This window comes from Panulirus ornatus, chromosome 56 (assembly GCF_036320965.1).
Source record: "Panulirus ornatus isolate Po-2019 chromosome 56, ASM3632096v1, whole genome shotgun sequence".
NCBI lineage: Eukaryota > Metazoa > Arthropoda > Malacostraca > Decapoda > Palinuridae > Panulirus > Panulirus ornatus.
In genome coordinates, this window is record NC_092279.1 from 20860164 (window position 1) to 20886428 (window position 26265).

Genomic DNA, 26265 nt, shown 5'->3' on the forward strand with positions numbered 1-26265 from the left:
GGGAGAGGGACTTGGATGGGAGAGGATGTAGGATGGGAGATCATATGTCCAGGATGAGACGGTGGAGAGAATGGGAGAGGGACTTGGATGGGAGAGGATGTAGGATGGGAGAGGGACGTGGGTTGTGTATAGGAGAGGTTGATGGGAGTGGAAGGGTGAGTAAAGAGATGGAGAAAGAGATGTGAAGAACAGGAGGGAGATGTGACAGAGGGTGGAATGGTAAGAGTGGGTATAAAAGAGATGGGATTAAAGATGGAAAGGTGAGGGAGACGCGGGAAGAACTGGGAGTGGGTGGAGTAAGGGACAGGCCTGGGGAAAATGGAGAGAGGTAAAAGATGGGAAGGAAACAGGAAATGAGGACGACGATGAAGGATGGAAGGGAATACGACATGGTGAAGGCCACAGTATTGGGTAATAAAAATGGGAAGGGTTTAAGGAGTGGGTAAAGGTAAAAGGGGAGGGAGATGGGTAATGGGTGAGGAAGTAGGGTCAAGGGAAGGGAAAAGAAGGAACCTTAAGAGTAAAGAAGTCAGTAAAGGATAAAATATTTCCTTTGGGAAGTGAAATCATTCAGGAAATTATCATAAAATATAACCAGAGTTAAGATGCTACGAGGGACCAATCATCAGATGCTGAGCAACCGTAAACTATGAACACCCCAGCAAAACGACACAAAGATACCTACAACACACACACACACACACACACACACCAGGCTCAACCTGACCTGTAACGTGTTCTATGTAGCAGCACTTAACACCTCTCCCATCCAACGTACTTCACAACTGACTATAAGCCTCTATACGTGAATATATAGCTCACCCCTGTCTCACACCTCTGAAACCCCTATACTTGTAAACACACACACACACACACACGCAACACTGACAGAGCATACTGACACTGTGATTACTCAACAAACCCCAACGCCACCGCCGCCTTAACCCAATCTTCCACATCATTTCACCAGAATCGACACTCCCCAGACGTGTACGAGTTACACTTTCTCGTCTGTCCTCATAATAACACTAGTATCGTGTTACACATCAGACCCCCTCCTGCCCATAGTGCAACTTCGTAGCTCATAGTTTAGGCTGGGTGGCACCATGTGGTCAGATGCAGCTGTGTTTATATCCTAGTCCCCTGATGTTTCCTCCCCGTGTGCTGGCACCATCGTCACTGTGGTGCAGGGAGGGGTATCACCTTGTACAGGGAAGGGGGCACCACCAGCATGGAGAGAGTTACACCAGTAACACCCAGGGTGCACACACACACACACACACACACACACACACACACACACACACACACACACACACACACACACACCCAACACCAGGGAGTGCACAGGATGGAGACAAGAGAGGACCCGGTGGTCTGCTATGATGTTATCTGCTGGACAATACATGGAATAGGCAGATAACAGAGGACCTGAAGCTCTACGAAGATCTTATCTATCAGAGGACCTGAAGGGGGACCTCAAGCTCTACGAAGAGGTTATCTATTAGAGGACCTGAAGGAGGACCTGAAGATCTACGAAGACGTTATCTATTAGAGGACCTGAAGGAGGACCTGAAGATCTACGAAGACGTTATCTATTAGAGGATCTGAAGGAGGACCTGAAGCTCTACGAGAAGAGTTTACCTATTAGAGGACCTGAAGGAGGACCTGAAGATTTACGAAGAAGTTACCTATTAGAGGACCTGAAGGAGGACGTGAAACTTTACGAAGAGGTCCCTCCTGACTTGAAAGTGATGCCCGGAACCATCTGACCCCCTCCGTATCAAGACTGCTGGTCTACCATTAAGACAAAGCAACTGGGCTGATCTCAACACCCTGACATCTTCCTCTTTCATGCACTTAACACATTTCCTCCTCTCTTATTCTCTCTGTCCCTTATCTTCACACTTTACTCTTCACCCTCTCTGTCCCTTATCTTCACACTTTATTCGTCACCCTCTCTGTCCCTTATCTTCACACTTTATTCTTCACCCTCTCTGTCCCTTATCTTCACACTTTATTCTTCATCCTCTCTGTCCCTTATCTTCATCCTCTCTGTCCCTTATCTTCACACTTTATTCTTCACCCTCTCTGTCCCTTATCTTCACACTTTATTCTTCACCCTCTCTGTCCCTTATCTTCATACTTTATTCTTCACCCTCTCTATCCCTTATCTTCATACTTTATTCTTCACCCTCTCTGTCCCTTATCTATTCTTCACCCTCTTTATCTCTTCCTTAAGAGATCTCTAAAGAACTCTTTTTCCTTTTTCCTTTTAACCCTTGTCTCTTCATCCCACACCTCCTGGCCTCTCGGTGCGGACTCCCGCAGAGATCAGAGCTCCTGCAGGAATAAAACCGCCTCAGACTGACTTGAAACCCCGACAGAGCGGCCCAGATCCACACTGTCGAATAGAAAATCAAGTTGGTTCACAGTGAAGGCCGCGGGGAGGCTGCACACGACCCTAGGGGAATATACCACATGATGTCTCAATGGCTGAGAACACCCCCCCAAGGGAATACACACATAAATGCCCCAATTGGCTGCAGACCCCAGAGGATATACCACATAAAGTGCCAAGGGCAGCCCACCCCACACACACACACACACACAGGGAATAACCACGTTAAGCGCCTGGGTCATGGCGGCAGGCACTACAACGGTACTCAGGGTTTTACGACCCCCGGGTCGGGCCCCAGAGAGAGAGAGAGAGAGAGAGAGAGAGAGAGAGAGAGAGAGAGAGAGAGGGAGAGAGGGAGAGAGAGAGGGAGAGAGAGAGAGAGAGAGGGAGAGAGAGAGAGGGAGAGAGAGGGAGAGAGAGAGAGAGAGAGAGAGAGAGAGAGAGAGAGAGAGAGAGAGAGAGAGAGAGAGAGAGAGAGAGAGAGAGAGAGAGGACGAGACGAGAGAGCAAATGGAAAAAGACTGAGCTATGCTGAAACACTGTAACATGGAACTGAACACGGGACAGTTATCAATAAAACAGAACAGATCTATTAATAAAACATTATATAAATAGAACTTCACAGAACAGATCTATAAATACAAGACCATAAACAGACCAGGAGAGAACACATCTATTAACAAAATACTATAAACAGTACACATCTATTAATAAAACACTATAAATAGAACATCACAGCACAAATCTATAAATACAACACCATAAACAGACCAGGAGAAAACAAATCTATTAACAAAACACTATAAACAGGACAGAACAGAACATATCTATCTATAGAGCACTATAAACAGAACGGGACCGAACAGATCTATTAGTGAAACACTATACACCGAACAGGACGGAACAAGGTAAGGTGGCCATCAAAAGCAGTGGCGGTGTAACCTCGTGCAGGCGGAGTCCACCGGGTAGGACCGTGTGTGGTAGTCAGACATGCATACGAGTATACAACATTGAAGACCCTCTCCCCCTCCACACCCTTCAGTAGAACCACGACAACCCTCCAAAAGAAGAAGGTCCTCCTCCCCCCTAACAAGACCTGCTCACTCCTATCCCTCCAAACACAGACCCCCTTCCTCCTATCCTTCTGAGAGCAGACCAACTCTCCTTCTCCTATCCCTCCCAAAGGAGACGCCCCACCTCATTCCTCCGCTCCCCCGGCACCTACCGTGGCAGGGAGAACATGAAGCTCAGCACCAGCTCCCCGCTGATCTTGTGTGAGGCCTGTGACAAAGTGTGGTTGCTGAAGTGGTCCCCAGGGTGGCACCCTCGGGGACGGACGGTAAGGCTTGTGCTCACCCAAACCTTCCCTCACCGTCCTACACTCTGGCCTCCTGCCACTCCTCCTCCTCCTCCACTTCCTGCCACTCCTCCTCCTCCTCCACCTCCTGCCACTCCTCCTCCTCCTCCACCTCCTGCCACTCCTCCTCCTCCTCCACCTCCTGCCACTCCTCCTCCTCCTCCACCTCCTGCCACTCCTCCTCCTCCTCCTCCTCCTCCGGTACGGCTCTCCTGTCTCCATGCTCATCTGTGTCACTATCAGGGTTTCTTTCTTATCTTATGTTTGCTCGTAATATCCCTTCCCCTCTCACTCTCATACCCTCAGCCTGAGTATACCTTAATGATATTAACCATCAGTGAACGAGCCACTTCAGTGAAAGTCATCAGTGAATGAGCCACTTCAGTGACAGTCATCAGTGAATGAACCACGTCAGAGTCAGTGAATGAGCCACTCCAGTGAATGTCAGCAATGAAGTTCAATGAACGACAATGTTATAGGCACATATTCAAACCTTATTTCCCTTAACATGTAACAGCCGTTTAAAGTGTTGCTTTCCTAGGCTACCAGGAACAGTAGAAAGAGATTATGTTGCCAATCAACCATTCCTATAAAACGTCCACGTCAGTATACTCTCTCCCTCTACACTCCGTGGTGTTCATCAAATGGCTATCTGTCTGTCAGCTGATAGGCCAGAAGGAGTGCTGATTGTGGAGGAGCCATCATCTGCTTTACTATCCTGTCTCCATCTATATTGATGGATGGTGGGAGGGAGAGAGGAGCCTTCTGCTTTACTGTCATGTCTCCATCTAGTGTGGTAAGGAGGAGCCTTCACCTTCACTATCCTGTCTCCATCTATGGTGATGAGTGGGGAAGGAGCCTTCTGCTTTAATGTCCTCTCTCCATCTAGAGTGGTAAGGAGGAGCCTTTACTATGCTGTCTCCATCTATATAGACTGAGAAAGGAGGATCTTATTACCGTCCGCCAGCAGACACCCTCATCACAGACCACCGTTTTCTTTTCTTTTAATCGGACTTTCTTATTTACCGTCTTGTTATCATTATCCTTCCCCTCACCCTCTTTATCCTTTCATTCCTTCATTATCCATCCCTCCCTTCCCCCCTCTTTTATCTATCCGTCCTCCTTTCTATCCATCCTTCCCTAACCATCTCTTATCTTTCCTCCCCATTTTCTATCCTTCCCTCCTTTCCTTGCTATTCTACTCCTCTCTCTCTCTCTCTCTCTCTCTCTCTCTCTCTCTCTCTCTCTCTCTCTCTCTCTCTCTCTCTCTCTCTCTCTCTCACCGTCCCCAGCCAGGTACCGTCCGTGGCCAGGACCCTCCCGTCCTCCCAACCCAGCTCCTGACCATAGCCGCTCCTCCTGGCCACGCCAAGGCCGAGATTCGAACCAGGTTTGTCTACTGATGTTGTCACGTAGGGACACACACACCCCACACCACGGTCACGTGGCCCACTAACACACACACACACACACACACACACACACACACACACACACACACACACACACACACACCCATATCACAGCGTCATGCGAACCAATGTCCACAAGGGCGTGTGTGTGTGTGTGTGTGTGTGTGTGTGTGTAGTGGGACATGGTAGGGGAGAGGAAACCATCACCCCGTTCCCCCCCAGACACCAGGAAAACAAACCCGACGCCCCGGGCTCACCACACATTACTGATCATTATCTCAACATTGCTATCATTATCGGTCATTATCAACACACGTGGTGATAAAATATAGTGTTATATCGTAATGTTACACACAAACTCTCTCTCTCTCTCTCTCTCTCTCTCTCTCTCTCTCTCTCTCTCTCTCTCTCTCTCTCTCATAATATATATATATATATATATATATATATATATATATATATATATATATATTATATATATATATATATATATATATATATATATATATATATATATATATATATATATATATATATATATATATATATATATATCAACCAACATACACACTAAGTGATGAAGCTTTAACCGCATACATCATATGCGAGTGTAAACTTTGAGAGTAAATAAAGTTCAAGAGATGGGGGGCTCCACGAGTGTTATCACATGCCACTCTGATGCGTGCAGTCTGCAAAATATTGGTAAAGAAATCATACTGATGACGAACTCCAGAAGAGAAATTACCCAGCAAGAGCCAACTTGGATCTAAGAGGATGGAGGTCATGCGTAACAAAACCTTTTGGACTTCTACGAGAGAGTGAGCTCAGTTGTAGACAAAAAAGGATGGGCGAACTGTTTGCATCTGGAGGGCTAGAAAGCATCTGGCTCTCTACCACATATGAGGTTGGTATAGACTATGAGTTCTCGATGGATAGGAAATGACCTTCGTGGACGGGAACAAAGGACGCGTGTGATGGGGAACCTTCTCGAAATGGACTTGGGGGGGTCACCAGCGACGCGGCACATATCCATAACATCAAATCAAGAACTAAACAGAAGAAGTATTTATACAGTATATATATGACTGATGAGTGAACTGAATAAACTGCAGAGTGAAATTAAGAATAATGACAATAGCTAAAGTATCGTCACCATTTCCAGTGTCAGCGAGGTAGCTCCGGGAAGAGACGAAGAAATGGCCTCATCCGCTCGCATATTTATACATATTCATGTACGTATCAACAAACACCCATACGAAGACCTTATCTCTACAGACGTAAACTCGACCATACAAAACAGTGGCTGGAGGACCCTGTACCAAAGTCTGCGGGCGAGAGAGAGAGAGAGAGAGAGAGAGAGAGAGAGAGAGAGAGAGAGAGAGAGAGAGAGAGGGAGAGAGAGAGAGAGAGAGAGCGATCGTCAGGAGGGAAACAAACATCCACTGACAGCCAGCGGGCGAGGGGAGGGTTACCCGAGTGGAAAGTCGCGTTGGTCGTGATCCGCTTCCAACACCGGACGCACAGGTGTCTACTGACGGTGCGGGAGTCGTGGCGGTGGTGGCCGCCGCCGTGTCCCCGGGGTATGATGACTGCAGGGCAAGAGGGTGAGGGGGGATTCTTACTCTCTCTCTCTCTCTCTCTCTCTCTCTCTCTCTCTCTCTCTCTCTCTCTCTACCGCAGCCACCGCCAGAAAGTCAAGCGGGTCGATGACTCCCTGAGCGTGTTGTGCGCCACTCACGATACAAGTGTTGACCACAGTTGTCCCCAGACCTCTGCGGAAGAAGACGGCACTGTGGGTTGGGAACACAAGACGGGGCAGCACCTCTCCGTACGTGCGCTCGCTGCTGACGAAGACGACGAAGGATCTCCACTCACAGATCACACAAAGCCCATACGTCATGTTCCTTGAGGCCTTCTTGTTGAAGGGCTTTGAGGGCCCGTATGTATACGCCTTGAAGTGGAAAGGGAGGCGTCCTCCCTCGACACACCTTCAGGAAGCAGCTTACTGACGGCGGTAGATGCATGTCTTCCCTCGCGAACTCTGCAGCACACCACCAGAGGTAACTCTATCGTCCGATTCTTGGTCGAAGGATTAGGTTCCAATCGTAAGATTCTATCCTGGTCGAAGGATCGCAACAGGATGTTCCACAGCACAGGGACGTGGACCAGACCACACACTTGCCTCCAGACACCATCCAGTGTTCCGGGATGACTGCCTCAGCGAGGCCTTTAGTCAAGAGGGGAAACATCTCCTCGTTGCTCTTGCTTACATGGTCGTAATAGCCCCTTAACTTCTCCAGATCTTCGGCGCCAGCTTGGACTGCAGAATCACCGGGCCGTCTCTTGTCTCTACCACTATCTGCAATGCTCCAGCTCGCAATCGGTCTTCGTAACCCATCGAAAGCAGGTGTTACGTAAAAATGACGTGTCTCCCCCCCGAAGCCTCGAAACTGGTATGAACGATACTGGTCCTCTCCCTTTAATATCCCATGAAGAAAGACTCACTTCGGTAAGTTGCGTTCGGAAGAAATCTTCATTCTTTGAGACACTCGGAAAAAAACTTCCTAAATCCTTGACAGACTCAGAAAAAAATATCCCCCGAAATCTTTGAAAAAGACTCAAAAAATCTCAAAAATCCTTGAAAAACTCAAAAAACAAAAAACTCCAAGAATTTTAAGTTCTGTCCCCCTAACGTCTAACAGGTCTTCACAAATCTGCCCCTAATCCATGTATTCTAAAGAATACCTGTTCCTGAAACCTTTATAAGCATTCTAGTACTTCTATAAACCTCGAAAACAATCCCAAGTGAAACGCCCTGATGACCTTCTACGTGGCGGTGTCATTCACCTCACTCATAAAAGGGTAAAGATCTTCAGAAAGCCGCCTTCTTCACCCGGCTGCACTCGCCATTTGGGGCCAGCACGCAATTTTCCACCCCCTTGAAGTGGTCCTCTTAAACACCAGCTTCCTCTTTACCGACGAAAAATTCTCTCCAGGCTTTTTCGAACTCGATCACGACGGAACTCTCTCACCTTCCAGTCTTTCGCATTCCCGGAACTCGTGTAAGATCGCCACTCGCCACGGAACTCAATTACCTTCAGTACTTCATGGTCTCGGAACTCCCGTACAATCACGACAGAACTCACTCCCCTCGTGTAAGATCGCTAGGAACTTCTCAAAAGTAAGATTACCCGAAACTCACGACCACTAATATTCCAGAAACTTGGAACTTGCGTAAGATCACAATGAACACCCTACCCTCAAGTCTTCCAGTCCTGGAAGTTGTGTAAGGCCAGGAACTCCCTGGAATGATGCTGGACTGCAACGCTGATACACTGGCGAGCTGCCCAATGGGTGACTCCCTCTCCTCCAGGAGCAACACTTGGCCTCCTCTTCTTCTTCCTCCTCCTCTTCCTCCTCCTCCAGAACATTTGGCCTCCTCTTCTTCCTCTTCTTCCTCCTCCTCCAGAACATAACAGGTTTCATGTGTTCATGTGTTCTTGTGTTCTTCATGCTGAACATATAGTTGGTTTCTCTCAAGTGTAGTACTTTGCAATTCCAATGTTACGAAAAAAAAAATATAAAATATTGGAGGAATGTACTTCCGTATCTCCCTAGTTCTTGCCTGGATTTGCCTGGACTGGACTGAGCCTCCAGTCCTCAAGAGGGACCTTCGACTTTAAAAAAAGAAAGTAAATCTTATCCTGAACTATACACACTGACACCATATACATCCAAATAAACATCAGAGGGTTGATGTGGTAAGTGAACATGCTAATGCATTAGGATCCGTGGTTATGACAGACGAGAGTATGTAAATATGAACAGTTAAAAAAAAAAGGAAGTAAAAACGTCGTCACAAGAAGAGTACAGTCATTTCCAGCACGTTAAACCCTGGCTTCTTCTGACCCCACTAGCACCACAGACCGAGGCGCGGGCACATCCCACACCTTCATTAAGTAACTCACATTGACACACCAACGCCTTACGTCTCGCTCCTAGGGTCTGGTACAGACGTGGAGAAATTCAAGCTGGAATTACAGCATGACCTTCCTGGAAGACACAGAGAAACTGTGAATCACGTATTCTCATGGACGCCAAGAAAGCTTCATGTATAAACAAACTCGGGGAAAGAAATTCTAACCTACACCTTGACAGGTACCCATCTCAACAAAATTAAGTAAACAGAGAGAATCATTCTTTTTTTTTTTGTAGACATATCTATAATGATTCTACACTCCCCTAGGAATCTTACTTATGTCCTATACAGACGTAGCCTACAGGTCGCCCCAGCCAACGCCTACAAGTCGCCCAGCCAGCCAGCCCGTTAGCCAGCCCTACAGCCAGCCAGCTAGCCAGCCAGCCAGCCAGCCAGCCAGCGTACAGGTCGTCCAGCCAAACAGCCAGTTAGCCAGACCTACAGCCAGCCAGCCAGCCAGCCAGCCAGCCAGCTAGCCAGCCAGCCAGCCTACAGGTCGCCCAGCTAACCAGCCAGCCAGCCAGCCTACAGGTCGCCCAGCCAGCCAGCAGCCATACAGACAACTATATATCTACAGTGAAGGTAGGAGTTATGGACGACCTCGCCTACATGGTTTATCACACATGGTGGATCCTCCACAAATGTGTATCATACTGCATATAATACTCCAGGTCAGGTCGGGTCAAGTCAAGTCACATCTACCCCTTTCCCCTCCCTCGCGCCAATATGAGCAGTGTGACCCTGATACAGTATACTTAACTAGAGAGGAGAGCCGATGGGATGGGACACACACACACACACACACACACACACACACACACACACACACACACACACACACTCCACCCTCCTCTCTGTGGCTGTGAAAGCCGTCAATCAAACAGGCTTAGCGTCGCCCAATAAGCCTCCAGAATCAATATTGTTCTGGGCGTTAATTTGAGCCATTAACACCGTACAGACCCGTGCCACCCGCCCTGCAACCCTCCTCACCTACACTGCACTAAAGGACGCCACAACACAGTGCTTCTCGAGGGGGCCAGTGTGACCCATATTACCATGGTTCTCTACAATGATGTGAGCTATATTACCATGGTTCTCTACACTGCAGTATGAGCTAAATCAACATGGTTTTCTACACTGCAGTAAGAGCTATATCAACATGGTTTTTTACACTGATGTGAGCTATATTACCATGGTTTTCTACACTGATATGAACTACATTACCTTGGGTTCTCTACACTGCAGTATGAGCTATATCAACATTCAAACTATACTACATTTTCTCCCCCAACGTGGTCAATTCTGCCTTCCCAGCCAATAGCAGACGCGCTAGGCACACTCATAACATATGGTTGACGAAGGGATACACGGCTGAGTTTGCATGGCAGTACATAAGCAGACTGTGCATGATTTAACGTACACTATTACAAAAGAAAAATTAACGGAGGCGTTTCCGGGCTGTCGCAGAGCATGAAACAAAATAACATTCAACCCCATACGTGGCAAGGGGCGTGTTTGTAAATATTGCAACAATGAAAAACAGTAAAACTATAAACAGAATGAAATACACACTGGGATTAAAAGCAAAGTTTGCGACGGAAACTGTAAATGAAATCTAAATACTACATGAACAGGTAAATATATCTAAACTCTTATATATATATATATATATATATATATATATATATATATATATATATATATATATATATATATATATATATATATCCCCCAGAACATGTCCTATACGTGCTGCAGGGGATCAGCAAAGTCACGCTACTCCAAGAGGTCGAAATCCGACGAAGGCGCCGGTGCAAGCGTCAAGACGCCCCGGTAAAACAGAGCGGCCCGTGGGGTGAGGCAGAGGAGCCAGCTGGTGAGGATGTTTACGGCCTTTGAAGTGGACCCCAGTGTGGCAGCGGAGAGATGAGGCCATGAAACGCGGCGACCAGTCAGCGCCCGGATGACCAACGACCCAGAAGAGGAGGAGGAGGAGGAGGAGGAGGAGAATGAGACGACCAGTCGTTGAGAGGACGAGGGAACTCAAGATATTCCAGGCAGCCAAAGAGCGAGAAGACCATCGGCAGGAGATGCAAGTGGCGGGCTTCGACGTCGGCTTTATTCCTCACCGTCGTTGTTGCGGTGGGTCAGGGAACCAGGGTGTTCCAAGGGGGTCAACGAGACAAGGTACCACACTGTTCCTGGAAGCAACAATACAAGGTACCGGGATGTTCCAGGAGGCAACAGGACAAGGCATCAGAGCGTTCCAGGAGGCAACAGGTCAGGGCACTAGGGCGTTCCAGGAGGCAACAGGTCAGGGCACTAGGGCGTTCCAGGAGGCAACAGGACAAGGCACCAGAGCGTTCCAGGAGGCAACAGGTCAGGGCACCAGGGCGTTCCAGGAGGCAACAGGTCAGGGCACCAGGGCGCGTTCCAGGAGGCAACAGGACAAGGCATCAGAGCGTTCCAGGAGGCAACAGGACAAGGCATCACAGCGTTCCAAGAGGCAACAAGAGAAGGCATCAGAGCGTTCCAAGAGGCAACAAGAGAAGGCACCGCGGTGTTCCTAGAGGTACCAAGAAAGGGCACCAGAGTGTTTCAGAAGACAACAAGGCACGACACCAAGGCGTTCCAGGAGGCACCAGGGTGTTCCAGGAGGCAGTAAGACAAAGGTACCACGGTGTTCCTGGAGGCATCGAGACAAGACGCCAAGGGGGTTCCATTAGGCCGTAAGACGAGGCAAGAACAGTTCAGGTAATACGTACGCGATTATCATCTGACTGTTATGAGGAGAGACTCTTACATCCCTTCCTCCTTCGGTCTCTTAACATTGTATACATACCACACATCCCTCACTGCCTCTGTCTCTTAACATTGTATACATACCACGTCGCAACCATTTGCATACACACACACACACATACACACATCCCAGCTTACGCCATGTACCCAGTCATCGACTAGCCCCAGAGGGAAGGATGAATAGCTAGGCTGTCTGTGGGATGGTTACCCTTCTCTGGGATTCGAAGGACCCGAGACAGTGAGAATAATAGGTCAGAAGAACTACCACTTTACTCTGTGTGTGTGTGTGTGTGTGTGTGTGTGTGTGTGTGTGTGTGTGTGTGTGTGTGTGTGTGTCCACATACTCAAACTCAGGTGTACGTACGCACATGCAGGATCATATGCGCTTCACACAGTTACAGCCCTGTTATATGCCAGCACTGGCTATGATGGGGAGCCCAGGAGGCACTAACAGAGCTAATGGCTCTGGGTAACAGTTTATGACGTGCTTGATTCGATTACACTGAGGCTGCCGCTGCTGCTGCTGCTGCTGTTGCTAAAGTGAGCATAAAGTAAATGGCTACGATAAGTAGATAAGTGTGCAGGAGAACGAAAAGTACAGGGAGACAGAATGTTAAGTACACGAGAGTGCTAATGGACGAAGGGTATTAAAGTGAGAGGCATATTATCAGTAAAGCGAAATGACTGATACTGTATGTGAAGTAAATAGAGGTAAATAGAAGTGAAAGAGTGGTTGAATAATTAAGAACGAAAGCCACTGAATCATAATCAAGTACAGATGTATAACAGGAGAAGTCGAAAATTGTCGAAAATGAAGGACAGACGAAATATTGAATTACGACCTCCAACCATCGTACTTTGTGTAACAGTGAGGAGGGAATGGGTTCACAAAAGCCCACAGGGGAAAGCCAGAGGGATTGATGAGAAACGGCCCCGTAAGCAGAGATGAGAAGATTTATTTCGTATTATAATGGTTGAGAGAGAGAGAGAGAGAGAGAGAGAGAGAGAGAGAGAGAGAAACTTTCTAAAATACATCAAAAATAAATCAAATAGTCAAAAACTATTTGAAAAAAAACGAAAAACGAAATATATTAAATGGAAGGACAAATATATATATATATATATATATATATATATATATATATATATATATATATATATATATAGCCAATACATCTGATGCCAAGATGGCCGGCTCAAACTGAGAGACAGATTGTGAAATGAGAACATAAAGAGGGAGGAAATGAGAACTGTTAACCCCATGTCAGTGGCTGATGGAGGAGATGAGAGATTAGGCGCCAGGGAACACAGACTAGGTGAATGAGAGCACCAATCGATGAGAACACTTGGCGAATGAGAATACCAGCGAATGAGAAGACCAGCGAATGAGAAGACCAGCGAATGAAAAGACCAGCGAATGAGAAGACCAGTGAATGAGAAGACCAGTGAATGAGAGCACAAAATGAATGAGTACACCAGGTGAATGAGAACACCAAATGAATGAGTACACCACATGACTGGGAACACCAGGTGAATGAGAACAAGTGAATGAGAGTACCAGTGAATGAGAACACCAGGTGAATGAGAACAAGTGAATAAGAGTACCACTGAATGAGAAGATCCGTGAATGAAAACACCAGGTGAATGAGGACCGGTGAATGAGAGGACCGGTGAATGAGAGCAACAGGCGTCCAGTTCATGACGGCCCCAGTGAATGAGAGATCTCCGGGTGAATGAAAACACCAATGAATGAGGACCACTGAATGAATGAGGACCGTTGAATGAATGACGACCACTGAATGAATGAGGATCAATGAATGAATGAGGACCAATGAATGAATGAGGACCACTGAATGAATGAGGACCACTGAATGAGAACACTTGCGAATGTGAGCACCCACAGTGAAAGATCACCAGTGAATGAGAACATCAGTGAATAAGAGAGCCAGTGAATGAGTGTATGCGAATGAGAGCACCACCAGTGAATGATCTTTCCAATGATCGAGAGCACCTGTGAATGACATCAGTGAATGAGATCACCACGTGCACGAGTCCCAATGTATGAGAGCCCCAATGTATGAAAGCGCCAACGTATGAAAGCCCCAACGTTTGAGAGCTCCAATGTATGAGAGCCCCAATGTATGAGAGCCGCAAAGTATAAGAGCCCCAACGTTTGAGAGCCCCAATGTATGAGAGCCCCAATGTATGAGAGCCCCAACGTATGAGTCCCAATGAATGAGAGCCCCAATGTATGAGAGCCCCAATGTATGAGAGCCCCAATGAACGAGCACCGGGTGAATGAGAGCGTGCTGATGCGTGGCCCAGATCAATAGGCCATGAGAGTGGCTGAAGCCTGCTGAATGAGTGGAACTGAACAACACACGCCAGGCTGAGAAAAGAGGAGAGAGAGAGAGAGAGAGAGAGAGAGAGAGAGAGAGAGAGAGAGAGAGAGAGAGAGAGAGAGAGAGAGAGAGAGAGAGAGAGGCAGGTTCCACCTCCGGGTCGGTAGGAAAACTGTGAACACGGAGCTGGGGCGGTGCTCGAGGGGGGCGGTGCTTGCTGGCTAGGCGGCCTGGTGGTGACCACACAGGTACCAGTCATAGATGGTCGGGAGACGGCTGCAGGAAGAACCTCCAGTTAGGCTGTGGGGAGACGGGAGGGGGTCCTGAACACACACACACACACACACACACACACACACACACACCCCTCCAGATCGACATGGGGAGCTCGGACCCTCGAGGCTAACGTGGGGAGCTTACACTCTCGGCAGCCAGGACCCACACGCCGGGGAGAGGAAGAATGGGAAGCTCAGATGTAAATATTTGGGAGAGGAGAGAGAGAGAGAGAGAGAGAGAGAGAGAGAGAGAGAGAGAGAGAGAGAGAGTGGAGTGGAGTGGAAGGTGCTGGAGGAGGCAAGGAGAAAGGAGGACGTTCAAAAGGTGGAATCAAAGGAGGGAACGTGCGGGAGGGACGGCAGGCCAAACGGAAAGGTCTCCTCCCGCCCCTTCTCCCGCGAACACCGACGAGGCGTTACGCGAACACATCGACCTTGGAAACCATGAAGATGGTGGGAGGGGCAAGGGGCTTCAAGGGGGCACGACATGAAGGAGAGAGAGAGAGAGAGAGAGAGAGAGAGAGAGAGAGAGAGAGAGAGAGAGAGAGAGAGAGAGAGAGAGAAAGCTACCACCTTACGAATCCCTACGAGGAGATTTTTTTTAGCCCAAACGGCTTGGCTAGCGCGGATCGCTCACCTCGCATCTTGCTAGACGAATGAGGACGGTTCTCCTCAACTGCCCACCCCTTGCAGTGCTTCACGATCGATTCTTGGCTCATCTGGGAATCGAACATCGTCGTCCACATTTGAGAGGTAATATAAAAATCTGGCGAGTCCATTCATAAGCACGAGAAACCCCCATTGTCGACGACAAAGACATCTTATTGGCTGACTGACCACGGGACCAGTGTGTGTGTGTGTGTGTGTGTGTGTGTCGTCGTCGTACCCTCCCACCATCCCCCTACACCCCACAGGCCGGACTGAGGCACCATCAACAATGAGGTGTCCACCCTGAAGGGATGCCGAGAGTATTCGGCTGGAGTCAGGTGGACGGGCGGAGGAACCATTCTGGTGTCGGCTCTCGAAGGCGAGAGACGCCAAGCGAGTTGGTCTGGTCGAAGGTGGTGGTGGAGGCGTGAGCAGCGGTAGGTAGGTTCCTCCCTTTCTTGGGATTAACTCACTTCGCCTCTCAAGGCAGAAATGCGAGCTTTTGTGGAGGAGAGGTTGATGCCTGCCCCGGGCTGTGAGACTGAGGGAGGATGTTCCTGGTACGCCCTCATGCAAACCCCTAGGGCGTGAGGAGGGAAAACATGACAGGCGAGTTAGACCTGTGTGTGTAGGTGGGGGAGCGCCAGGAGGATACCTGCCCTCCACACCTGGTGGATTGGTGCACGTATACCGGAGATGATGAGGAGGTCAATATAGGGGTCTCACTCGACTAGTCTTAGCAACACACACACACACACACACACACACACACACACACACATACTCTCTCTCTCTCTCTCTCTCTCCACGCACACGAAACGCAGTTCATACCCACATACAAAAGGCTTAAATAAACATACATGCTCACACAAATGTACCAATAGACACACACATATACAATCATGTACAATCATACATAATACAACGCACACACACACACACAAACATACAAACAAATGTAAAGGAAAAACACACACACACGCAAACGTACAAACACCCTGAAGACACACCAAACAAGCAGAAAGATACAAAACACACAACACAAACACCCACATAAAGAGACATACGCGCAAAAATAAAAACAAAAATATGCAAACCAAACACACACTCAAAACCTTCCGAAAGTACACAAGTTGAGGAACACACACACACACACACACACACACCAGCAAGCAGCGCGGGTCACCTCTCTCTCTCTCTCTCTTTCCTCGCACGAAGAAAAGCGAGTGTTTACCACCCTCATGCGGGGCGTGTGTGCGGGCTGCCCTGTACTTACCCAGGGATGGGATTCCCTCACATCTCTCCCGCTTCCTGAATGATCCCATGGCACACACCTTTCAACCCACACACAAACACACACACACACACACACACACCTGGACCACCTGTAATAAATCTCGTAACCTTAATCCCGTCCCTACCACCTACGGGAGATGGATCATCGGGCGCAGCTCTCACTTCACTCGTTGTTGCCTCGCGTTCCTCGTGACTCTGGGAACACGGACGAAGCACCGCCTCCAACTGGTGTGAGGGATGGATACACTCACACACGAGAACTGTGAGTCCCGCCTCGTCTCGTCCGCCACAGCCTCCACAGACTCAAGTGTGGGTCAGGAATGAGCCTGACGCAACCCAGTCAGGTTTTCACCTCATTTGAAACCCAATACTCTAACATTTCTCGATGGAAAAGCATTCCAAACCTCTTCTCTATCTTTTGACGGCTTTGGAAGTCCAAGACTCGCCCCAGTAAACATTTTTAGCATCACCCCTAACATCTGATCGGGCATGAGGACCCTACTGTACACGTAATGGGTTAAGTCTGTCTCTCATAACACAGGAGGTCCCTCTGAGACGTCAGCGAGATTTCACTTCGTAAGATTTATCTCCGACTGCTCGAAGAACTGATTCGTCCTCCTGTGGAGTACCGCTTCCATTCTGGGGAAGGGGAGTCGTCGTTCTGCATACTCAGTGGACAGACAGAGTCGAGGCCTACGCCATCCGTCTTATTGGCTGCACTTGTTGGTTCTCTTTCCCACTTCTACAGCTATCCCTCCGGTTTCTACTCGATAGATCTGGCTGCTTGTGTATCATCCCTAAAATGTAAGCTAGACCAAGCAAAATACAGAGCAAACCACTGAGTCAAATGATTACTGTGTAGCACTCGGCAAGTCGAGTATGGGTCGTTATGATGTCTACTTTTTTTTCTTCTATATATATCATTTATAATGTCTGCTTTTTTCTCTCTATACATCGTTAAGAATCATTACTCTTTATCTTCTTTCTCGTGTCCTTCGTAACAACTATCTTTACCCAAGGAAAGGCTTCAATATCCACGAACAACATTCGAACAATCCATACATAAAGTCAGACAGGAAAAAAGCCACATCTGAGAGACCAGCATCTTCCATTCCTGGACTCACCAAGGGGTTCATGACACTCGCTTACTGTCGACGGTGAAAAAGTAACAAGCCTATTACGGAACACTGATGCACGAGGGAGGTAAAAAAAAAAAAGAGGAGGAGGAGTCATAAGTCCGTAATGAAGGAGAGCCTCAGGTCAATTAGGCCAATGAGACGGGAGGTGAAGTAGGGAGCATGTGATACAAAGTGTCGGGTCAGAGTACTGGGGGAGGAGGAGGAGGAAGGCAAAAGTCAGGACGAGTGGCTTCATTAAGTGATGAGAGGAGGAGGAGGAGGAGGCTTACCTTGAGATCAGGAGGGTGGACGACCCCCTGACGCTGGAGGGTGAGCCTGAGCGCCCCCGCCAGGGCCGCCAGCAGGACGTCGTTGAGGCAGGTGCGTGTGACCTGCTTGATGCGCACCACCCGGCTGACCGACACCCCCGCCGACCACAGCACCACCTGACCCTCGCTACCCTCCTCACCCCACACCGTGTACGCCCCGCCCTCGCTGGAGCTGCTGGGAGGCACCTCCCTGCTGCAGCCACAGCAGGAGCCGGCGCTCTTGGTCGCCCGGGGGAGCGGCGCTGCCGTCGCGCGGCGGATGGTGAGCGGGTTGTGATCAGGCCGCCACCACCAGAGCCACGTCAGCGCCGTCAGCGGGCCGACGAACAGCGCCTTGACGAGGTTCATGCCGTAGGTGGTGCCGCCGAAGTGGGGCTTCTGCGGGATGTGCATAATCTGGTTGTCTGAGAGGGACTGGCACAGAACCCGGACCAGGGACATGCCGTCCGAGATGCACTGGTGGAGGCGACACACCAATACCGTGTCTCTGCTGCGGCCGAAGTCGTGCAGCACTATTATCTCCCACAGCGGCCGCGCCAGCGGCAGCGGCTGCGACAGCAGAGCGCTCACGTACTTCTGGAGGGCTTCCTCCGTCGTGATGTTGGGCCCCGAGAAGATATGATTATGCAGGTTGAAGTTATGGTCGTGGACCCAGGCGGGTCCGGCCGGCAGGTGGGACACCATCTGGGTGAGGCGCGGGTACATCAGGCCGCCCGCCCCATTCTTGGCTTCCACGACCCGCGTCGCCAACAGCTGCTTGATGCGCTTCAGGTTCATGGAGGCGTCGATGACCAAAACACTGTGGATGACGGAGTGGTTGTCCGCGTCCTGCAGGAGGAACTGCGCGTCGTGGGGCGCCAGGTAGTCCTTGTGGCATGCTGTGGAACAGGTCCTAGTCCTGGGCACCCTACACACAGCAGCCATAGCCTTCATCAACATGGCCATGGGCAGCGCCAGCATGAGCGCCAGGCTGAGCGGGATGCTGATGACGCAGGTGAGCACCACGCCCGTCACCGCCGTGAAGAAGGACACGACGAGGCTCTCCTCCAGAGGGTGTCTAACCCGCTTCAGCGGAGCAGACCTCAGGTACTCTGGTATCTTGGGCTCCATCGACCGTCTCCTCTTCCTCTTCCACGCCTCCGACAGCTGCCTCTCCGTCTCCCGCTCCTCTAAGGTCTCCACGTTTATGTAAGTCTCCTGCAGCTTGACGTGGTTGAGCGACAGGTCGGTCTCCCGACGCGGTAGCTTGGGCGAGGCGGGACTCGTGGCCTGGTAGTTGGCGGCGGCGTCTGCTGCCGTGTGGTTGGAGAGGGGGGTGGTGGCCTTGGAGCCATGGCTACGGGAACCGTCGCCCGGCGACACACGGGAGGCGTCTTGACCTGACAGTCGAAGGGGCGCGGCGTCCAGGGGCGACAGGCGGGAAGGCGGGTCGAGCGGCGAGAGGCAAGGCGGGTCGAGCGGCGAGAGGCGAGGTGGGTCGAGTGGCGAGAGGCGGGGTGGGTCGAGTGGTGAGAGGCGAGGGGGAGAAGAGGACAGCTGTGGTCCGCACATCAGGGGCGGGGAGAAGCGACTGGCGGACACCTGTAATGACGACGTCCCGCCATTTTGGTAACATGCCATTCTTGAGCCGGCCGCCGTATCATGTCATCCTAGAAAGAGAGAAAGAAAAAAAAGAGAACTTCAGCACAGCAGTCAACAATGGTCGAGTCTACAAGAAGTGTTACCGGACTCCGCCCCGCAAAGGGGTTACACCGCGAACAATAAGTCCCCTCTCATTGTAGTGGTAGGGTCTAGTCAAGGGCATTCTCGTTCCACGGGAGTCCAACATTTCCTTACTACTGCGTGGGACGCAGCCTCAGAGCCGCGGGAACTACATAAAATGGGTCCTGGGGTTGTATACTAATAACATCGGGAAGGCTGGGTGTATACAGACACCTCACGAGAGCAGCGGCTCAAATAATAACTGCAGAATAGGGAGAAGGCAGCAACATCAAACAAAATCGGAATTCTACTATCTTTTTTTTCTTACTCCCACCCAATCATCCAGCCTGACACGCTCCTGTCTAGTTAGGAGGAGGACCGGAGGGTTTTATTGAGGGGTGAGGAGCTTCATGTGTCTAAGTTACGTCCTCCTGCCTCCCTTACAGACTCAACACTACCTGACCTTTGCAAGCCAAGGACTCCATCCTTCTGGGGAATGCGTTATGAGGGATCGTCTGCAGCGTGGACTGAGGAAGGTCTAGGCGAGGAGAAGAAGCGGTGAACGATGATTGAGTGATAGGAGGAACTTGAAGCGGAGAAAATGAAAAAAAAATATTATGAGAAAAAAAGAAGGGAGGGAGAGGGATACAGATTTTATGACGTGAAATGCAATAGTTTCATTTCACTTTTTTCAACAACTTCCTTTCTTAAACAAATAACCAAATGCAATCATATAGTGACGACTAAACACTGCATTCTTCCACACCCTTCAAATTAGCTCCCTCGTCTCTCTCTCTCGATCTGCATTTCGACTCGACACAAGTTTCTCAATAAACTCAGACCTGGATATCTCAGCGGGGTATGTGAAATCTGGCTAAGTGGTAGGCCCAAGACCCTAGTTTCTACTCATCTCTCTGTCGAAAACTTCTCACAACTCTCGTTTCTCCTTTGACGGTTCTGTAATTCCACCTCTCGACTCAATGGACATAATTAGTATTACTGTAGCATCCACACTATCCTGGAAACCCCATATCAAGGGAATAGCTAAATCTGCCTCTGAGAAACTGAGTCCTATTTAGATGTCGATATTCCTTTTCTTCCAAACAATTTATGCAAAGGACTGAATCGTACTTGTATGGAGTACTGATCTCATATCTGGGGTGGTTCTAGCTCTGCATCCTTACTTGACACAGTTGAGTCGAAAGCGGTCCGACTTATAAACTCTCCATGCTTAACTTCCAAACTTGCCACCCCCTCAATGCCCTCCACAGCAATGTTGGTTCACTTTCCCTCTTCTGTGGGTATTACTTTGGTTTTGGTCCCGAGAGTTGGCTGCCTGTGTGCCCCTACCACTAGCTAAACCACGCAATATTCGGCAAGCTGATACGACACATGCTTACCCAGTGGCCGTTGGCAACTCAAAGTTGGGCCATTTTGATAACCGTTTCTTTTTCTGCACCTCGAAGTCTTGGAACTTTCTACTCTCTCATGTCTTTCCAAATGACAACGACCAGGCAGTTTTCAAATGTAAGGTTTTTCGCTTCTTCCAAAATTCGTAAAACTTTTCCATGTCTCCTCTTTTTCCCTTTCATTAACTTCTTTATATTTCAATCATGGCCTGGCCTTGATAATGGACTTTTGTCCGTGACCGGAGCCTCAAAGTACGGACAGACAGACAGACAACACCGCACGCATCATCACTACACTCTTGACGTCACTAGCCTCTCCTAGATATCTACCCTTACGGAGTGGGTCAAAAGGCCATCTTCACTACACAGTAAAATCACCTCATCCTCAACATACGCATCTTCACTCCACCTTCCACTCCACCGGCCTTTGATCTGACTCTTGTGAATCAGGGCAAAGGCCATCTTCACTACGAGATGGGCACCACCGGCCTCTGAACCAAGGCCAAAAGGACATCTTCACTACAGAGAAATTATATATATATAAAAAAGCAATCTAACATAAGAAACTTTTTCCTTCAATAATGAATATGATAAAAAAAAGAGGTGAATGAGGGCAGAGTGCAAAGAGTTATGAGGAAAATGCAGCTAACAAAATATAATTCCCACAGAGGCCGTAACTCAAAATATAATTTGATGCTCACATGAAAGTGGAAACAAATTGTATACCCCGCTTGAAACCTATAACCCAGAACTTGTAAACAAAGGTCGTAACGCATATCAACTCCAGCTTACACGAGATATGTAAACAAATGTAACTTAAACATTGTAATCTAAGCCAAGATCCTACAATGATGTAATACAATTAAGGTTTGAGTTAGTGCTCTCATATTTGGGTTAATGGTTCATTACCACATAACTAGGTAGGCTTTTAGATAACCAAGTGGCCTTCCACATGACTAAGTGGCCTGCCACATCTACCACATGACTAAGTGGCCTGACACATCTACCACATGACTTAAGTGGCTTGCCACATCTACCACATGACTTAAGTGTCCTGCCACATCTCCCACATGACTTAAGTGGCTTGCCACATCTACCACATGACTAAGTGGCTTGCCACATCTACCACATGACTTGAGTGGCCTGCCACATCTACCACATGACTAAGTGGCCTGACACACCTCCCACATAACTAAGTGGCCTGCCACATCTACCACATGACTTAAGTGGCTTGCCACATCTACCACATGACTAAGTGGCCTGCCACATCTTCCACATGACTTAAGTGGCCTGCCACATCTTCCACATGACTTAAGTGGCCTGCCACATCTCCCACATGACTTAAGTGGCCTGCCACATCTACCACATGACTTAAGTGGCTGCCACATCTACCACATGACTAAGTGGCCTACCACTATATCTCCCAGTAACTAGCATTATTAGCAAGAAAGTTTTGAAAATTATACAACGTATACTCAATTTGAAACATGATCTAATTTGGGTTAGAAGCCATAACTTTGTGGAGTAAAGCCTTCAAATAACACTTGAAGGGTCTAGGAGCTTCGTTAAGTAGACCTCAAGTAAGATAACTCTTGAGCATCTACGAGCTTAATGAAGTAGACTCCTGAAGTAGAACCTCAGGGTCTACAAGGTCAGTGAAGTAGACTCCTAAAGTAGAATCTGTCTACAAGGTCAGTGAAGTAGACTCCTGAAGCAAAACCTCTGGGTCTACAAGGGTCAGTGAAGTAGATTCCTGAAGCAGAACCACCCGGTTAGTGTAGTAGACTCCCTGATGTAGAATCTGAGGGTCTGTAAGCTTCCTGAAGGAGAGACCCAAGGTAATACTTAAGGGCCTACGGGTATAGTGGAATAGACCCCTCGGGTAGCACTCGAGGGTGTACAGGCTCCAACAATCTGGCTAAGAGAGGAGAATGGCCAAATCAGTTTGGGAAGGAGTCCCTGGTGGATCCCCAATAGAGAGTAATAGTGGCGTAGACTCTTCGGCAAACCTTTTTACCAGCGCACACACTAACGTGTACAATGTAACACTGGAGGTGTATATATATATATATATATATATATATATATATATATATATATATATATATATATATATATATATTCCTATGAGTCCAAGTGGAAAATGAAACACGATAAGTTCCCAAGTGCACTTTCGTGTAATAATCACATCATCAGGGGAGACACAAGAGAGAAATAAAAGTCAGTTGATATACATCGAAGAGACTTAAACCTCGTCATAAAAAAAAAAAAAAAACGCCAAAGAAATACTAATATGACGAAGTACGATGACGTGAGCCTGATTGTGAGGGATGGCCGGGCACGTTATCCAATCCGCCTCTCAAACCGCCCAAAGTCTCGTGCACTCCTCAGCCGACTGAAGCTGCCAGACGCAAAATTCTCACGTAAAACTTCCCACCTGATAACTTACACATCAACAACATATGAATGGCCGCGGGGAGTTCTGCTGTGGGGCCTTTGATTTAGGGCTGTGTTCTACGTCTCTGTAACAAGGGCTTCAGGTTTAATCAAAGACGTTATTACAGGAAGCAGAGACAAAAATATTCAGAATAAAAACGAATAATAATTGTCCATTTTACTGGAGGCTAGCGAGAGTGTGTGTGTGTGTGTGTGTGTGTGTGTGTGTGTGTGTGTGTGTGTGCGTCAGTGTGGATCTTAATGGTCTAATAAACAAAAATAAAAGTAAATAACACAGAATCAAACACGTATGCCAACCCAGACACAGGCAAGAGCCCTACTGTTGTTATATACATATATATACAACCCTGACCCACAGTACCAAGTACTGGACTTGCCCGTACACGTGTCCACGCATTCTTCCCCTCGGCCCCAACCCTCCACAGCTGACCTTTCTACACACTGTCTGACCTTTCCATGGCCGACATCTTCCCGACGAAGCCTATTTCTGAGGAGATTGACTTTTTTAATACCTGTCACAACCTTCCTTCCCTCCGTCATGATGGAGTTACGTCAGCTAATGTGCAATCACAAACGCCATAAGTGTATATATATATATATATATATATATATATATATATATATATATATATATATATATATACGTAATCTGGTCTTCGAATATTCTGTAGTTTTTTTTTTTTTCCATAGACATTGTGAGGTGGGGTGCTGCGTGATGCCAGCAATACACGTCGACCAGTAAACACAGAAAAACAAAAGAGTTTGACATTTATTGCGCTCCCGAACACTCTCCACCATAAGCCACTTGTTAGTAATTAAAACTTGCTGCAACATTCTAAAAAATTATATATATATATATCTTTTCTTTCATACTATTCGCCATTTCCCGCATTAGCGAGGTAGCGTTGAGAACAGAGGACTGGGCCCTTGAGGGAATATCCTCACCTGGGCCCCTTCTCTGTTCCCTCTTTTGGAAAATTAAAAAAAAAGTGAGAGGGGAGGATTTCCAGCCCCCCGCTCCCTCCCCTTTTAGTCGCCTTCTACGACACGCAGGGAATACGTGGGAAGTATTCTTTCTCCCCTATCCCCTATATATATATATATATATATATATATATATATATATATATATATATATATATATATATATATATATATATATATATTCTTTCTTTCATACTTTTTGCCATTTCCCGCATTAGCGAGGTAGCGTTAAGAACAGAGGACTGGGCCTTTGAGGGAATATCCTCACCTGGACCCCTTCTCTGTTCCTTCTTTTGGAAAATTAGAAGAAAAAAAAAAATGAGAGGGAAGGATTTCCAGCCCCCCCCCCCCCCCCTTCCCTTTTAATCGCCTTCTACGACACGCAGGGAATACGTGGGAAGTATTCTTTCTCCCCTATCCCCAGGGATAATATATATATATATATATATATATATATATATATATATATATATATATATATATATATATATATATATATATATATATATATAGGAACCATAGCAAACTGTTTCATATAAATTTTTCTTAACTGCCTCGTAACCAGCTTAACAGGTAATTACCTAATCATTTCCATCACTTTACCAGGTGATGTTTGGGGGGAGGAGGAGCCACACGCTAGTACCCGGGCAACGCAGACAGTTCCTTAACTTCGCCTGGAGTGTTGTGGTGGGCTTCGACCACGGCAACTTTAACTCCTCCTGAGCCTCGCCGGTGTGACCCTTGAGTAAAGTATGACCTCCAAGTAGTTAACTACGACCTCCGAGTAGTTAAGTACGACCTTCCAGTAGTTAAGTACGACCTTCCAGTAGTTAAGTATGACCTCCGAGTAGTTAAGTACGACCTCCGAGTAGTTAAGTACGACCTCCGAGTAGTTAAGTACGACCTCCGAGTAGTTAAGTACGACCTCCGAGTAGTTAAGTACGACCTCCGAGTAGTTAAGTACGACCTACGAGTAGGCAAGTATGACCTACGAGTAAGAAGGTGTGACCTATTAGCACATCTGCAATCCCGACCCTTAAGGGGTTACCATATCAACCGATGGAGCATTTATCAAATCACCCATTGTAAACAATAATAATAATGATACATGAAATACCCGCAAGCATCGCCTTCAAAACATGCCTCGTTTATCAAATAACATATTTATCTCTCCACCTTCGTGTTCGCATCGGAAGACAGGATCATAACCCCAGGTTATGGAGCCTGGGATCCTACTTCAAGTGATATCGTCTCTGCCCACCATCTACCCTATCATCACCCACCCCGATCGCGTTTTCTCTTATCACTCTGGATCTTCAACGATTCAATCTAAGATTATGACATTTTATAAGGCCTTTTAGGACTGTATATGGACACCTTTTTTTTTTTTTTTTCTCAAATTTCAACATTACGAGCCACAGGGAACTCCTGAAACCACACTATCATCGTCCCAAACTACTCTTCTGTCACGGTGCAACATTATGAGCCACAGGGAAACCCCCTTCAAGCTACAACCTCATTGCACCAAACTGACGCAGAATACGAGTGAACGCGAGACGAGCCCATCTGGGCTGAGTGTATCCTCTCCAACAAGCGCTCTGAACAAATGGATATGGAGTCTTAAAACTGTCCAGGGCTACACCCGGCGTTAAGACGTCCCAAGGACTCGAGCGAGGGTATCCTTATCCTCTCCTAGGATGGGGGAATGAGGGACCACTGAGGGTGAATCGTAGCTCGCTCGCCGCCATCCTACTC

The 26265-nt window shown here is 48.0% G+C and overlaps 1 protein-coding gene across 2 annotated transcripts in view; it reads right to left on the bottom strand.

Moving 5' to 3' along the window:
- Positions 1 to 26265, bottom strand: part of LOC139765992 (uncharacterized) — a 237221-nt gene that overhangs the window by 128192 nt on the left and 82764 nt on the right. For both annotated transcript variants that reach the window (XM_071694029.1, XM_071694028.1), the window contains exon 2: positions 17921 to 19608. In XM_071694029.1, coding sequence (XP_071550130.1) covers positions 17921 to 19579 — 1659 coding nt within the window. In that variant the 5' untranslated portion in view covers positions 19580 to 19608. The remainder of the gene's footprint in view (positions 1 to 17920; positions 19609 to 26265) is intronic.